The sequence below is a fragment of the Orcinus orca genome, chromosome X, assembly GCF_937001465.1.
Source record: "Orcinus orca chromosome X, mOrcOrc1.1, whole genome shotgun sequence".
Taxonomy (NCBI): Eukaryota; Metazoa; Chordata; class Mammalia; order Artiodactyla; family Delphinidae; genus Orcinus; species Orcinus orca.
The window spans coordinates 60,861,342-60,876,547 of NC_064580.1; the positions used below are offsets into that span (position 1 = coordinate 60,861,342).

A 15,206-nucleotide genomic window follows, 5' to 3' on the forward strand; every position below is an offset into this window, starting at 1 on the left:
AATGTGATTGGGGAGGAGGAGGTCACAGGTGGGTGTGCCTGGCAGGTGTGGAGGAGCAGAAGCCTGGAGCTGAGTGAGTGAAAGGAGCTGAGGAGGTGACGTCAGAGAGCTTGACAGGGCCAGAGGGTGTAAGGCCTTGGCCTTCTCCTCTGACTGAAATGGGGTGTCAGTGTGGGGTTTTGAGCAGAAAGAGGAAAGGATTGCCTTCCGGTTTTAAAGGGCCATGGAAGAAGAAGGAGCCTTTTGAGGGAGGATGGCAATAATCCATGCAGATATGACGGTGGCTCAGGGCAGACTGGCGGGAGTCAGGATGGTGGGAAACGTTTGGATTCTAGGTGTCTCGTCTGATGCAGAGGCCCCACGTAAGCACTGTCCTCTCTGAGGCTCAGAAGCCTCTACAGGGGAGCCTCGCTGGTGAGCCGCCACCATGCACTCCACCTTGGCCTGCAAACCTTCCTTGCTTTCAGTTTCGTCCCATCCAGTCCTTCAGGAAATGTGTGGAGGGTGTTGAATGGTGGTGAAGGGGCTGCTGGGAAGGGAGGCTGAAAAGGGCAACGGAGACAATCTCTGAGTCAGGACACAGGGATGAGGAGTTTGGGCTTAATCCTGGGGACCCGGCGAGGTGCCATCAGCTTCTGACCAGGGATGGTGACTTGTGCCAAATGCCACAGGACGACTGTCAGGCCCAGGGTGACTGTCAGGGCCCAGGGACCTAGTTGCCCCCATGATAGACACACAGGCCCATCCCCCTCCTCCTCTCTAATACCTACTTGCAGGCCCAGTTCTGCAGCCACATAATGTAAGTGCATGGGCTCATGGGGACTTTCCCCAGCACTGCAAGGCCTGCTGGCCCACATCTCTCGCCCTGCTAGACTGACTTCATTGTTTGGGGTAAGGGCAGCCCACTCCTTAGCCCACCTCCTGTTGGGGAAACTTCCTGAGACTATCCCCCATTGGGGAACAAAGCTCCATAAACACTGAACACAGACGAGAAGCAAGGGACAGAAACAGCTCTGGCAGGTAAGAAACAGTCCCCCTAGGAGTTTAGGATTAACAGATACACACTACTATGTATGAAGCAGATAACCAACAAGGACGTACTGGACAGCACAGGGAACTCTACTCAATATCTTGTAACAACCTATAATGGAAAAGAATCTGAAAAAGGATATATGTATATATATGCATATATATATGTATATACATGTAACATATGTATACATATGTATCTATATATACCCACATATAACCAAATCACTTTGCTGTACACCTGAAACTAACACAACATTGTAAATCAACTATACTTCAATAAAAATGTCTTAAATTAAAATTAAGAAAAAAAGAAAAGAAACAGTCCTGTCTGGGCCTCTGGTGTGGAGGGGGTGGGGGATAGGAGTCACTGGTAACGGCCAAGGTTCTGACTCGGTCTCTGGATGGATAGCAGGGAAGGAAATGCAAGAGGACGAGACTTCTTGCAAGGCTGACAGAGCAAATTAGAAGCTTAGCTCGGGCCACCATCTGTGAGAGGTGCCTGTGGGGCAAGCAGGCCCTGTGATGTCACATGAAGCCGGCTGCCGGTTTCTAAAGTGTGTTCTGCTGACCCTGGGCTTCCAGAGACCTGCTGCCGGGGCAACTGCAGCGGGGGCTGAGCAAAGGGCTCTGGAGTTGCCAGCTCCCACTTGAAAGAGAGCACTAGCTCTCTTTTACTCTGCTTCCAATTGGAATTCCAGGAAAGATTCTACTGGACAAAAGGATGGGGGTGGGGGCGGGGAAGGAGAAGCCTCCGCGAGGCCCTGGGGAGCCTAGCAGGGAAAAGATCTGCACTTCCCTGCCAAGGAGAAGCTGCCTCCGTCTGGCCCAGGTGGGCTGTGGGCCAAATGCACGGGGCCCAGGGACACGTCCAGGGACAGAGCCAAGGCAGCAAGTGGAGACTGCAGCCAGCCCGAAAAGAGAGGACCCTCTGCCCGCCACAGAGGAAGAATGCCTGGCCGCTGAGTGGTCTCTGTCTCCACAGAGCTGGCCCTGAGGGGGATCCTCACTCATACTCAGCCCAGCCCTGAGGACTTGGGTTTTGTTATTCTTGCCTCTTCATGCATCTGTCCATCCACTGATCTTGACTCCTCCACCTCCCACCCTGGTCTGGGAGCTCTCAGGGGCAGAAACTGGGTGGTACTGGGTCTTACTCTTCTCACGTGCTCAGCCCCTAACACAGGCTACATGGCAGGCACGCACTGGTGTTCATTATAAAAATTCCTGAGCGGGTGGAGGCCTGACCCATTTGCCTGGCACTGGGCAAATCTCTGGGGTTTGTCTTCCTCAAATGTAAATAGGAGATGAATACTCCCTCTCGGACTTGTGAGAATCCACATAAGGAACAGATGGTCAGTCACTTTGTGAGCTGTGAAATGGTGTCCACATGTAGGTTGCTGCTGCCACTGTCCTTAAGAGGAGGGGATGGGCACTGAAGAAAGAAAGCCCAGAGTCTGGGCCTGCCCTGGGATGGGTTTCCCTCCAAGCAGTGTTACCTTGGAAAATGGGTGTCAAAAACGTAAGAGCAGAATCAATGACAGCAAGAGTGTTTGGAATATTATAGAAACTCTGACTTCCCATCTGCACAGAGAAAGCCATGTGCCCAGCTGATGCATCTGCATGCATCCCACCATCCTAACACCAAAGAGAAAAATGGTGAAGGCTCTTTGGGGGCTTCTAATTCTTAGTCTTATCCTCCTCCATCATCTCCCCACCCCATCCTTTTAAAATCCCTAGAGATTCTGAGGCTCAGAGACTGTCAGAGCTGGAAGGACTCTCCAAGGTTTCTAATTCCAAGTTACTCATGGAGGGCTCCTCATGGCTGTCATCGAGTGCCCTGCCAGTGAAATCCTTCTTCCTGCTCTCAGACCGAGGCCCGGCTCTCCACTGGTCCTACTCTACTCCCCTGGAAACAGACAAAAAAAACAAAGTTAGTCCTTCCCTAACATAGCAGTTTTTACCCCACCCTCATAGGGTTCCCAGATAGAATACAGGATGCCAGTTAAATCTGAATTTCACATAAACAACGAATAATGTTTTAGTATAAATATGCCCCAAATATTGCATGGGACATACTTATACTAAAACATTCACTGTTCACCTGAAATTCAAATTTAATGGTGTCTTGTGTCTTTATTTGCTAAACTTGGCAACCCTCAGTCCCAGGATCATGTGGTCAGCAGTTGACTTTTTCTGTCACATCCAGAGAGCAGACCCCACTCAGTGACCTAGGGAGGCCCGTGGGTCACCTCCAATTTCTCAGCTGACCCAGAGATCATGGTAGCTCCCATCTTCTGCACTTAATGGTTTAGTCAAATTCTTTCAAAGGTGTCCTCACTATGCTAGGGGGTTTTTCCTGCACACTTCACACCCACATCCATCCCATCCAACTCTTCTGCTTGTTGGGCAGGGCTTTCTGGTTCAAGTTCCAGTCTCCCTTTCTCACAGCTGGCAAACTAAGAATGATCAGGAGGTGGAGGCTGACCAAGAAACCAAAACAGAATGTTAGGGATGGGGGCAGGAAAGGCCAAGACTGACTCAGCTGGAAGGTGCCAGAGGACTGGAGATGGCTGCTCTCCTCTGCCCTGGTGGGCAACAGGGACCTTTCCTATTTCCAAAGGGACCCCAGGATTTGGGGGGCTCACATGGCCATTTCTCCCAGAAGACTCACCCTTACATCTAACCTCATGCCACTGGTGACAGTAACGAGTCTCACACTCTCCTACATGAACGCAGGTGATCCCTTAGCAGATGGGGAAGGAGAAGCTACACTGAGTATATAGACCATTGATAAGGAGGAAAAAAGGAAGAAACAGGGCTGGGACCCTAGTCAAGAGCAAGATTGTTCCAAAGCTCAGCTTTAATTTTGCATGCCATTCTGCAGTTCCTTGTTTTTTGTTTTGTTTTGTTTTGTTTTGTTATTTTAGGTACAGTTCTTATTTTATTGCAAGGCACACAATCATATATACAATGCATAATTATCACCTTCTAAGTACAAGATATAAAGAATATACATTAAAGACTATATGGATATGCTTCTGTTTCAGAGAAGAAAACTGCCTTAGGGCAAGCAGGTTCATGCCCTTTTGGGAACAGATTTTCATATTTATGCTGAATCTTCCAAACAGTTCTTGCTTAGAAAATAAATCTCACTGAGTGGACATACAATCTTGTCACAGTTTTCTCCTTAAAAAGCTCTAATTTAAAGCCAGCCAATGTATTCCTGTTATTCCAGTTATTCTTCTTATGTCCCAGTACTGGATAAAACACCTATAAATTGCCTGATAACAGTTATACAGATTTAAGAACTTTATTTCTCAGTAATGCATCACAGAATGAAACCATTTTCTTAAGACTTATGTGAATTTTCCTTGATTTTTTCAAAACTATCTTTCCAAACTATGCTTCCTTTTTAGTATTAAGTCTGGAGTTTTGACTTAAACTCTACATAGGGGATACATCCAGATTCATAAGAGTAAAACAAGACGCTAACAGTAGTTCTACTCTTCTTCCAGTCGGAATTATGGTTTTTCATCCTCATTGCCGCCTTCTGCACAGTTTTATTTCTCTGCAATTTTCTGACCCCTCACTAGGTCCTGTTTTCCAGTTCTTGCCAGGGACGGGAGAAGGGACTCATGAAGGAAGCTGAATTCAAGGCTAGATACGTGCAGTTCTGGTCCCAAAGAGACACAATGGACAGTACACTCCTTGCTGTGACTGGAGAACAGGAACATGACGAGATGGGACACAGACACACACTCTCACACACTGTGCATGCACACAGTATCCACACATGCACACACACACACAATGCACACGCACACATACACTCAACTCTCACACACATGCATACACACCTTTGACAAAGAAATATATTTGTGTAAGAGATATTTTTCCTAACATACATGATTCACTTTAACATCCTTTAAAGTACTGCCCTAAAATGACCCTAAAATTACATACCCGTCCTCTCGTCTTCTGCTTTGGGGTCTCTGGTGCTTCCAACAATGGAGAAGCTTGGAACACCGTGACCTCACAGGCACTGAGAGCTGTATCTCTCTCTCCCGGGGCTGCAAACTTAGCCACGAAGAGATGCAGGACGCTCAGGTTAATCTTTAGACTGCAATAATGGCAAGATGCTATGAGGGCATGTGGAGTGTGAATTTAAAGAGATTGTCATATTTCCCACATCAACAGGGTTTGTTCCTGGAACCCTCCATTTAAATATCCCTCCCGTATGATGGCCAAAATTTTTAACCATGGGGTGAATGTCAACCAGTATTTAAGCCATGCCTATGTACTTTTAGTTATAAGAATACAAGGACACCTAAGAAAATCAATGAAATGTAAGAAATGCTCAAAAGAGCACTTCATTTTCATCAGGGAAAACCTTGCCCCACTGCCTTCACTCAGCTGTGCTAGGTGCCATGAAAATCTGCAAAGTAGACAAACATCATCACAGTAAAATTCTGAAACCGCGTACAAACTCTTCCATGCAAGGTATGTTTCCAAAAGGAAAGAATACACACACAAGAGAGAAAGTACTCGGTGAACAGAACCTATCGATGTAGTGATGGCGGTAGTTATATAGTCTATACATTTGATTTTCCTATAAGTTCCAGAGGATGCTGCCCTAATAACATACGAGCTTAAAGAAGAGATGGCTGTTATTTCTAAATTAGCCCTTTCTTCTGCCCAGGCAAATTGCAGAAAAAGCCATTACCTTGAAACCATACGTTTCTGCAGTTCCTTGTTTTTTGACTGTCTTCCCCTACTTGGCTATAAGCTCCTTGAGGTTAGGGATCTTTGTCTACTGTGTTCATGGTTATATCCACAGTGCCTAGCACAGTGCCTGGCATCTCGTAGGACTGATAAATGGTGGCTGACCGAATGAGAAAAGCAGTTCAAGCATAGGAGTACAGTCAAGGACAAGGCTGGGGTCAGTATAGAAACCCAGCATGAACAGAGCAGGAAACTCTTATGACCTTAGAGCCTGAAGGGACAGGTGGGAGGGTGAGGAAAGAACAAATCCTCAGAAAGATACCCAAAATACCTTCAGTGAGGTTGGCTTCCTGTTGCTCAATCTCCCGGCCTCCTTACTCACACTCCAACACCTATACCCCAGCGATATAATCCTGCATCGCCGAGTGCTGGGGAGTGATTCTCCAGATGCATAGGAGCTGTGAGCAACTGTAGCATCCAAGATGAGATGATTTCCTCACATCTTCTCTCTTTACACCAAAATATCATTGTATGCTATTGTTTCTAATTAGGAAAACTTGAATATAATGGCTTGTGTTTGACAATTTCTCAGCAGCCCTTGAGCTCACTGGAAATCTCCCTCTGATGTGAGCTAGGAACCCAGTCCAGACAGACACTTAAGGACCAATAAACTCTGAACTAATGAGTATGCTGATTACCATGGAAACTGCTGTCTCTGCTGGCCTATGAAGGGGAGGAGGACTGGCGGTGATGAAATGAAATGGGGAGGATGTGTGAGAATGGAGTGGGGGCAGGAGCTGGGAGGTAGGGACTGGGGTAAGGTAGAGGAAAGGAACTTCCATTTATTACTGTCTTCCTCGGAGCCGGACACTGAACTGGGTGCCTGACATACATTTGATCATCACAGCCCCCTGCAAGACAGGCATTAATTCTTTTCCCCTCCCACCTCACCAACGGGCAAAGCATATGCTGTTGATCAACAAGATGACCTATCACCATTCCCAATGCTTCTTATTGGAAAAGATAGCCTTGAACTCCCTGCCAACTAATCCTTATCAAAAACTCAGCTGTGGACGTTACTGAGCTCTGCCCACCAGAGCAACAGCCAGCTCTACACACCACCATTCTCTCCCATCAGGAAACTTGCACAAGCCTCTTAGATAGCCTATCCACCAGAGGGCAGACAGCAGAAGCAAGAAGAACTACAATCCAGCAACTTGTGGAACAAAAACCACATTCAAAGAAAGATAGACAAGATGAAAAGGAAGAGAGCTATGCACCAGATGAAGGAACAAGAGAAAACCCCAGAAAAACAACTAAATGAAGTGGAAATAGGCAACCTTCCAGAAAAAGAATTCAGAATAATGATAGTGAAGATAATCCAGGACCTCAGAAAAAGAATAGAGGCAAAGATCGAGAAGATGCAAGAAATGTTTAACAGAGACCTAGAAGAATTAAAGAACAAACAAGCAGAGATAAACAATACAATAACTGAAATGAAAACTACACTAGAAGGAATCAATAGCAGAATAACTGAGGCAGAAGAACGGATAAGTGACCTGGAAGACAGAGAGATGGAATTCACTGCTACAGAACAGAATAAAGGAAAAAGAATGAAAAGAAATGAAGACAGTCTAAGAGACTTCTGGGACAACATTAAGCACAATAATGTTCACATTATGTTGTGAATAGGGGTCCCAGAAGGAAAAGAGAGAAAGGACCGAAGAAAATATTTGAAGAGATTATACTTGAAAACTTCCTTAACATGGGAAAGGAAATAACCACCCAAGTCCAGGAAGTGCAGAGAGTCCCATACAGGATAAACCCAAGGAGAAACAAGCGAGGCACATAGTAATCAACTTGGCAAAAATTAAAGACAAAGAAAAATTATTGAAAGCAGCAAGGGAAAAACGACAAATAACATACAAGGGAACTCCCATAAGGTTAACAGCTGATTTCTCAGCAGAAACTCTATAAGCAAGAAGGGAGTGGCATGACATATTTAAAGTGATGAAAGGGAAGAACCTACAACCAAGATTACTCTACCCGGCAAGGATCTCATTCAGATTCAATGGAGAAATCGATTAGCCCCACAACTATTAAGGAAAACAATTTTGTAATTTTAATGCTCCCCCAACAGCAATCTTTTGGCCCAGATGTTTTCACTGAAGAATCCCACCAAACACTGAAAGCATTAACTCTGTTACATAATCTCTTCTAGAAAAACAGAAGAGGAAGGAAGACTTCCAAATTCATTTTATGAAGCTAGTATTACCCTAATATCAAAACCAAACAAAACAGTACTGAAAGAGAAACCTACAGGCAAATATCTCTCATGAAGGTAGATTTTTAAATCCCTAATAAAATCTTAGCAAATAGAATTGAGCGACGTATATAAAGAATTGTAAACCATGACCAAATGGGGTTAATTTCAGGGATGCAAGACTGGTTCAATACTTGACAGTACATCAACGTAATCCACCATATTAATAAGCTAAAGAAGATAAATCACACAAACAATTCAATTGATACAGAAAAAAATATTTGACAAAATTCAATACCCATTCATATTACAAAAAAAAAAGTCTCAGAAAAATAGAGAGGGGAATTTCCTCAATTTGATAAAGATCATCTACCAAGAAAACCCAAAAAAACCCTGCAGCTAATTCATACTTAATGTTGAAAGATGAAATGCTTTCCCCCAAGACCCAGAACAAAGCGAGCCTGCCCGCCCTCACCACTCTTATTCAATATAGTGCTAGAAGTTATAATCAGTGCAATAAGGCAAAAAAGGGAAATGAAAGGATACAGACTGGAAATATGAAATAAAACTGTCCCTATTCACAGGCAACATGATTCTCTACATAGAAAATTCCAACGAATCTACCAAAAAGAAATAAAATATAAAACACCTAGAAATAGTAAGTCAGTTGAACAAGGTCATAGAATACAAGATGAACATACAAAAGTCAACTGTATTTCTGTATGCTAGCAATGCACATGTGAACACCAAAATTAAAAACACAATACCATTTACAATCACTCAAAGAATGAAATGCTTAAATGTAAATCTAACAAAATATGTGCAGGACATATATGCTGAAAATTATAAAACATTCATGAAAAACATCAATGAAAATTTAAATAAATGGAGATACATACCCAGGTGTTCATGGATTGGAAAACTCAACGTAGTAAAGATGTCAATTCTCCTCAAATTAATATATGGCTCTAACACAATTCCTATGAAAATCCCAGAAAGATTTGTTTGTCGATATAGACAAGATTATTCTAAAATTTATATGGAAAGACAAAGAATTAGAATAGCTAAAACAATTTTGAGAAAAGAATAAAATTGAAGGAAAGGGTCTACCTATATTCAAGATTTATTCCATAGTAATCAAGACTATGGTGTTGGAGGAGGGATAGACACATTGATCAATGGGAAAGAATAGAGAATCCAGAAATAGACATACACAAACATGCCTAACTGATTTTTGACAAAGATGCGAAACCAATTCAATGGAGGAAGCATAGCATTTCCAGCAAATGATGCTGGAGGAATTGGACCACCACAGGCAAAAGAATGAACCTTGGCTTAAGCCTCAAACTTTACATGAAAATAAACACAAAACAGATCACAGGTTTCAACTTAAAACGCAAAACTATAAAACTTTTAGTAAAAAAAAAAAAAGGACAAATTCTTTGGTATCTAGAGTTAGACAAAGAGTTCTTGACACCAAAACCATGACTTAGAGAGGAAAAAATGGATAAATTGGACTTCATCGAAATTTAAAACTTTTGCTCTGAGAGACACCAAGAGATGAAAAGACAAGTTACAATGTGGGAGAAAATACTTGCAAAGCACATATCCAACAAAGAACAAGTATCTAGAATATAGAAAGAAGTCTCAAAACTCAGTGGTAAAAAACAGTCCAGTTATAAAATGGGCAAATGACGTAAAGATTTTACCCAAGAGGATACAGCACAGATGGCAAATGGGCACATGAAAAGATGAACATGATTAGCCACCAGGGAAACACAAATTAAAACCACAGTGAGATGTCACTACACATCTATCAGAATGACTAAAAATAAAAAATTATGACAACACCAAATGCTGGTGAGGATGCAGAGACACTGGATTCCGCATACACTGCTGGTGAGAATGCACAATGGTACAATCACTCTGGAAAATAGCTTCTTAAAAAACTAAACATACACTTATAATATGACCCAGGAATTGCACTCCTGGGCATTTTTTCCCAGAGAAATGAAGCCCTGCGCTCACACAAAAAACCTGTATATGGGTGTTTATAGCAGGGATTGTAAGAACCCCAAACTGGAAATAACCCAGAGGTCCTTCAACAGGTGAATGGTTAAATGAACTACAGTACATCCATATCATGGAATACTACTTAGCAATAAAAACGACTGAAGTTTTGATATATGTAAAACCTTGGACAAATGTCCACTTTCCTCCTTTGTAACAAGGAGGAGGTTGTCTCAAGAGCCTTCCTGTTTGGGAATTCAGGATACAGATGAGCAGAGTGGGGCAGGATGAGAGCATGTTTGAAAGAGCTTAGGGATTTTATTTTACTTTATTTTATTTTATTTTTTAGAACTTTTAGAGATTCAAAATAATCAGAAGGAAGTGGCTTGATGAAGGTCAACTGCCGTGCTTCATGGGAGCCCATTTTGGAAGCTGGGAACCCAGGAGAAGGGGAGTTTAGGGTAGGTGCATTCTGTTGGCACAAGACGAAGTCTGCTCAGCTGTAGTGAACTTTCAGGTTGTTGCTTTCTCACACTGAGATGGGACAGGGTGGATTTGAGGCCTAAACTGAAAGGATTCTGTGTTCCCAGGAACATAAGGAAATATCTTTGTTCTGATACACAAAATTAAGGGTTCAGGGCTTCCCTGGTGGCACAGTGGTTGAGAGTCCGCCTGCCGATGCAGGGGACACGGGTTCGTGCCCCGGTCCGGGAAGATCCCACGTGCCGCGGAGCGGCTGGGCCCGTGGGCCATTGCCACTGAGCCTGCACGTCCGGAGCCTGTGCTCCGCAACGGGGGAGGCCACGACAGTGAGGGGCCCGCGTACCACACACACACACACAAAATTAAGGGTTCATCAGTCAAGGCAGCTAAAGAACTGGAGAGAGCCACATTACCTCCTGAACACTGGGAACAAGGACAAGTCCAGTGTCAGAGCACATTCAGCTGGTGTAACAGTATTTGTCATGTGATTCTCAAGCAGGACCAGTGTCTGCATTGTGTTCAGGCTAGGAAGTGAAGTACGCAGTTCAGAGTCCACGAAAACCTCCACAAGCTCAGTTGCTGCACGTAACGCACAAAGGTGGGATTTTACATCTGGGGCAGGAACCCCGCTGAAACCGGAAGCACGTATTGCCACGTGGTCTAATGGGAGCATAGGTAGGGTCTCCCAACAGCCAATCCTAGTGCCAGGAGTGTTTAGGAGGCGTAGCCGCGGAGAGACAGCGGCCAATGGCAGAGAGGTCCGTTAATAGAGTGAGGGCAACGGCGGGTGAGGGGAACAGAGTACAGCCGCCAGGGGAGGCTGAGGAGCTCTAGGCAGTTCGGTGGTCAGACTGTTCACGTGAACTGTAGCGGTACTTCAGCCACCAAACTTCGATTCTCGCCCGCCCTTAAACATCATGGGAGATTCACAGAGTGAGCATCAGCGGATGTTACGACGCCACAGCCGCGAGAAGACAGAGCTGCAGGCCCACATTCAGGGCATGAAGAGCTCGATCCCCAAGAGCGACAAGCAGAGAAGAAAGCAGTTGCTCCTCGATGTGGCTCGCCTCGAGGCCGAGATGGAGCAGAAGCACCAGCAGGAGCTGGAGAAGTTCCAGGAGAGTTTCCCTGATAACAGCAGCCTCGATTCTGTCACTGAAGATCTGGCCAAGCTGGATCTCGAGAACAAGCCTCCTCACCTCTGGAGGGCACAGAGAAAGCACAAAAGAAAGGAGGCCTTCAATAGAGAAAGCCAGGATTGGATGGACAAGGCTGAGATGGAGCATCTGGCCAGCTTGCGCCATGACGAGGAAATGAAGCTCGGCGCCATCCTGCGGGCCAAGCATCTGGAGGTGAAGGATATCCCGGCCGACGACCACTGCATGTACCGCGCCATCCAAGACCAGCTGGTGTTCTCCGTGACCGTGGGGAGCCTGCGGAGGCGCACCGCCGAGTACATGCGGCAGCATGTCGACGACTTCCTGCCCTTCTTCAGCAACCCCGAAACCGGCGACGCCTGCAGCCGCGACGACTTCTTGAGCTACTGCGACGACATCGTGTTCAGCGCGTCGTGTGGAAGCCAGCTCGAGCTGAGGGCCCTGTCGCACGTCCTGCAGACCCCCATCGAGGTGATCCAGGCCAACTCGCCCGCCGTCGTCATCGGAGAGGAGTACACCAAGAAGCCGCTCACCCTGGTCTGCAAGCAGTACTCTTACAGCAGCGCAGAGCACTACAACTCGGTGAAGCCACTCGACACCGGCTCCGGCGGGAGCGTGGCCCGGCGTCTCATCTAGGCCCGCTGCCGCCATCGCCGTGACGGCCGCCGTTGGAGCCGAATCTGCCGCCGCCGCGTCTCCTCAGCAGGCTCCGCTTTTTTCCTTCGGTTTTCTCAAGGTTTTGTTGATTCATTTTACTTAGAGCTCACCCCTCTCTCCTCCCCCGCCCCCCTTCTTCCTCCCTCGCTCTTCTATCCTCCTCGATCGTCCCTGGGTTGCTTCTTTCACGGGGTAGGGGGATCGGAGGCTGGTGACCAGGAAGAGATCTGTACCGTCCTACCCTAGCGGAGTGAGTTTGCCAAGTTCTCACCTTTCTTGCCCTGAAGGGTCTCTGCGCCCCACCCAAGAGAACTGGTCACGTTGCAAGTAACTTTGGGGTTCAAAAAATGGCAACTTGGTTTGATGCGTTCTTCACTTGGGGAAAAAAATCAGTTTAGCTCAGAATCTTCCGGTTGCCCCGTGAATGTATTCATTACTTAAAGTTGGAGTTGATGTGAATGAAATGATTTGGGAATGCCTTTTGCTTAGTTCTTTGGGGAAAAAAATGTATCGTGGGCTGTTTGGGGGTTTTGCTTTCCACTTCAACAGGGCTACTCAGGAGACGTCTCAAGTTACAAACAAGACCTCCTCTAGTTTTTTTCTTTTTTTTTTTTTTGGCTGCACTGGGTCTTCCTTGCAGTGTGGGGGCTCTAGGCGCGCGGGTTCCAGTAGTTATGGTGTGTGGGCTTAGTAGTTGTGGCTTGCAGGCTCCAGAGCGCAGGCTGAGTAGCTGTGGCTCACAGGCTTAGTTGCTCCGCGGCATGTGGGGTGGGGTCTTCGCTGACCAGGGCTCAAACCTGTGTCCCCGGGATTCTTAACCACTGAGCCACCAGGGAAGCCCTAGTATTTTATTTTGTTTTTTCATAAAACCTTGTATGGTTGCAAATTAATTACAGTTGTTTAGATGTTTCCTGAATTCTAAATAATGTTTGTTAACTTTAGAAGTTAAATGTAAGCGTTAAATGTAGAAAGTACATTTACCTAAACTGATAGGCTAGATAAGGCTTGCTCTAAGATGTGAACGATCTCAATTTAATTTCCTTTATTAAATATAAGAAAGGACATGACTTTATTCAAGTAGTTGATTCATTTCATTATATCTGCAACTGATGTGAACTAAGAAGAGGCAAACTGATAGGTAGTTTAACTTGCTGTGAGGGGTGACATCAACTACTAAGTTTCCTTTATTCTCAGACATAAAAGGGTATAACGTTGTTCAAGCAGTTGGTCCACTTTGTTCTATCTACAACTGGTATGAATGTGAAAGATCTGAACTTAGTCGTTTTCCTTAATTCTTAGAGATAAAAAGTATTTAAAGAGAGATTTTAAAAAGTATTAAAGTAGTTGATTCATTTTGTTATATCTGCAACTGGTATGAAGCAAAAAAAAAGTGAGCAATAAACTTTTGTTGATATTTGAGACTTGTTGATATCTTGAATTTGCCAAAAAATGTAAAAGTGAAATGATTTGCAGTAAACAATTTAAAAAATTTAACCTTTAGATCCTATATTTCAGTGAGATTACTTAAATTCATTTAAAAATTCTTTGTACACACCAAATGTTCTAAAATGAAATATACAAAGGGGAAAAGGGGAACCGTAGTTTGTTTAAAGAATAAAAGCAGTTTAAAAAATACCCGGTTTTCCATTTTTGTATAGCTGACTTAGTTCATATAGAGTTTGTATCCCAGGATCGACTTCAGCAAAGGAATCCTGGAGGGTTAGGGAGCAGGAGTGAAGGGGGAGGACACAGTGACAGATGAGGCTTTTGGAAGGAGGAATGGGCCTGCAGTCTTGATGGTGGCCTGGAGTGGAATATCTCCCAGGGATGGATTTAGGGAGTAACAAGATAGTTGAAGCTATCCTGACTTGATGTTTCACTCAGTGCAAACATCATGAAATGGCTTCAGTTAAGGATGTTCTCATTGCTATGCATGAAAAAGAATTCTCACTTTCAAAAACTTGCCAGTCCAGGGCTAGTTGCAGGAGGGAAAGAAGTGCCACTGTTTTTTTTTTTCTTGAAGGCAGGGGGTGGGGGGGGAATCTGTTTTCAAAATACAAATATAGAAATCCTGCCAGATAGCTCACTGTGTAAATGTGTGCATCACATACATTTTCAGATAGCCAGCTGGCCGAGAAGAGGAAGTCCCTGAGAAAACTAGGTATTTGGATGCATTGTGAGAAGAGAGCCTTTTATAGGGATGAGAATGCTGGCTGGGGAAGGAAGAATAGGCCAGGAAGGGAGGCATAATCTGTAGAAGGGGGCCTGGCTGGGAAAAAGGGTGAAAACTGGGGAAGGGGTCAATCTAGGGGGATGAATGGGACGTGGCAGGGGAAAGGGGAACAGGCAGAAGAAGGGGAGACGGCTAGGTAAGGACACCTGTGTGGACTGGGGCACAGGGTGAAGAAGGAGGCCAGGCTAGGAAGGGGATAATGGAGTGAGGGCTGCCTATGGAAGGAGGACTTGGCTGGTCAAGGGAAAGAGGCTTAGTTGAGTTAGGAGGCAAAGGATGAGAAAGGAATCCTTGACTGTTCAAGGGGGAAAAGCCTGGGGAATGGCACCTGAGCAGGGAAAGAGATCTGGCTGGGAAAGTAGGCTTAAGCTGGGGAAGAGGGTGAGGCTGGGGAAGGGGCCTGGATGTGGGAAGGGGCCTGTCTTGGAAAAGGTGCACAGACTTGATAGGGTGGCACAAGCTGAGGATGGGAGACTGGCTGGGCTGGGGGAGATTGGGGGGTGAAAATATCCTGGCAGGGAAAGGTGGCCTGCCTGGGGAGGGGCTCTGGCAGGGGAATGGGGCCTGGGAGGGAGGCACAGGCTAGGAAAGGAACCTGGTGGCGGGAGACGTACGAATGCTGAGACCGACATAGGCTGGGCATGGGATAATA

The 15,206-nt window shown here is 45.4% G+C and overlaps 1 protein-coding gene across 1 annotated transcript; it reads left to right on the forward strand.

The window, feature by feature from the left end:
• The first annotated feature begins 9,415 nt into the window (after window positions 1-9,415).
• On the forward strand, window positions 9,416-14,361 carry OTUD6A (OTU deubiquitinase 6A). Its single transcript, XM_049704638.1, has one exon. The coding sequence runs from the start codon at window positions 11,425-11,427 to the stop codon at window positions 12,298-12,300; it is 876 nt and encodes a 291-aa protein (XP_049560595.1). The 5' UTR covers window positions 9,416-11,424; the 3' UTR covers window positions 12,301-14,361.
• The last annotated feature ends 845 nt before the right edge of the window (window positions 14,362-15,206 follow it).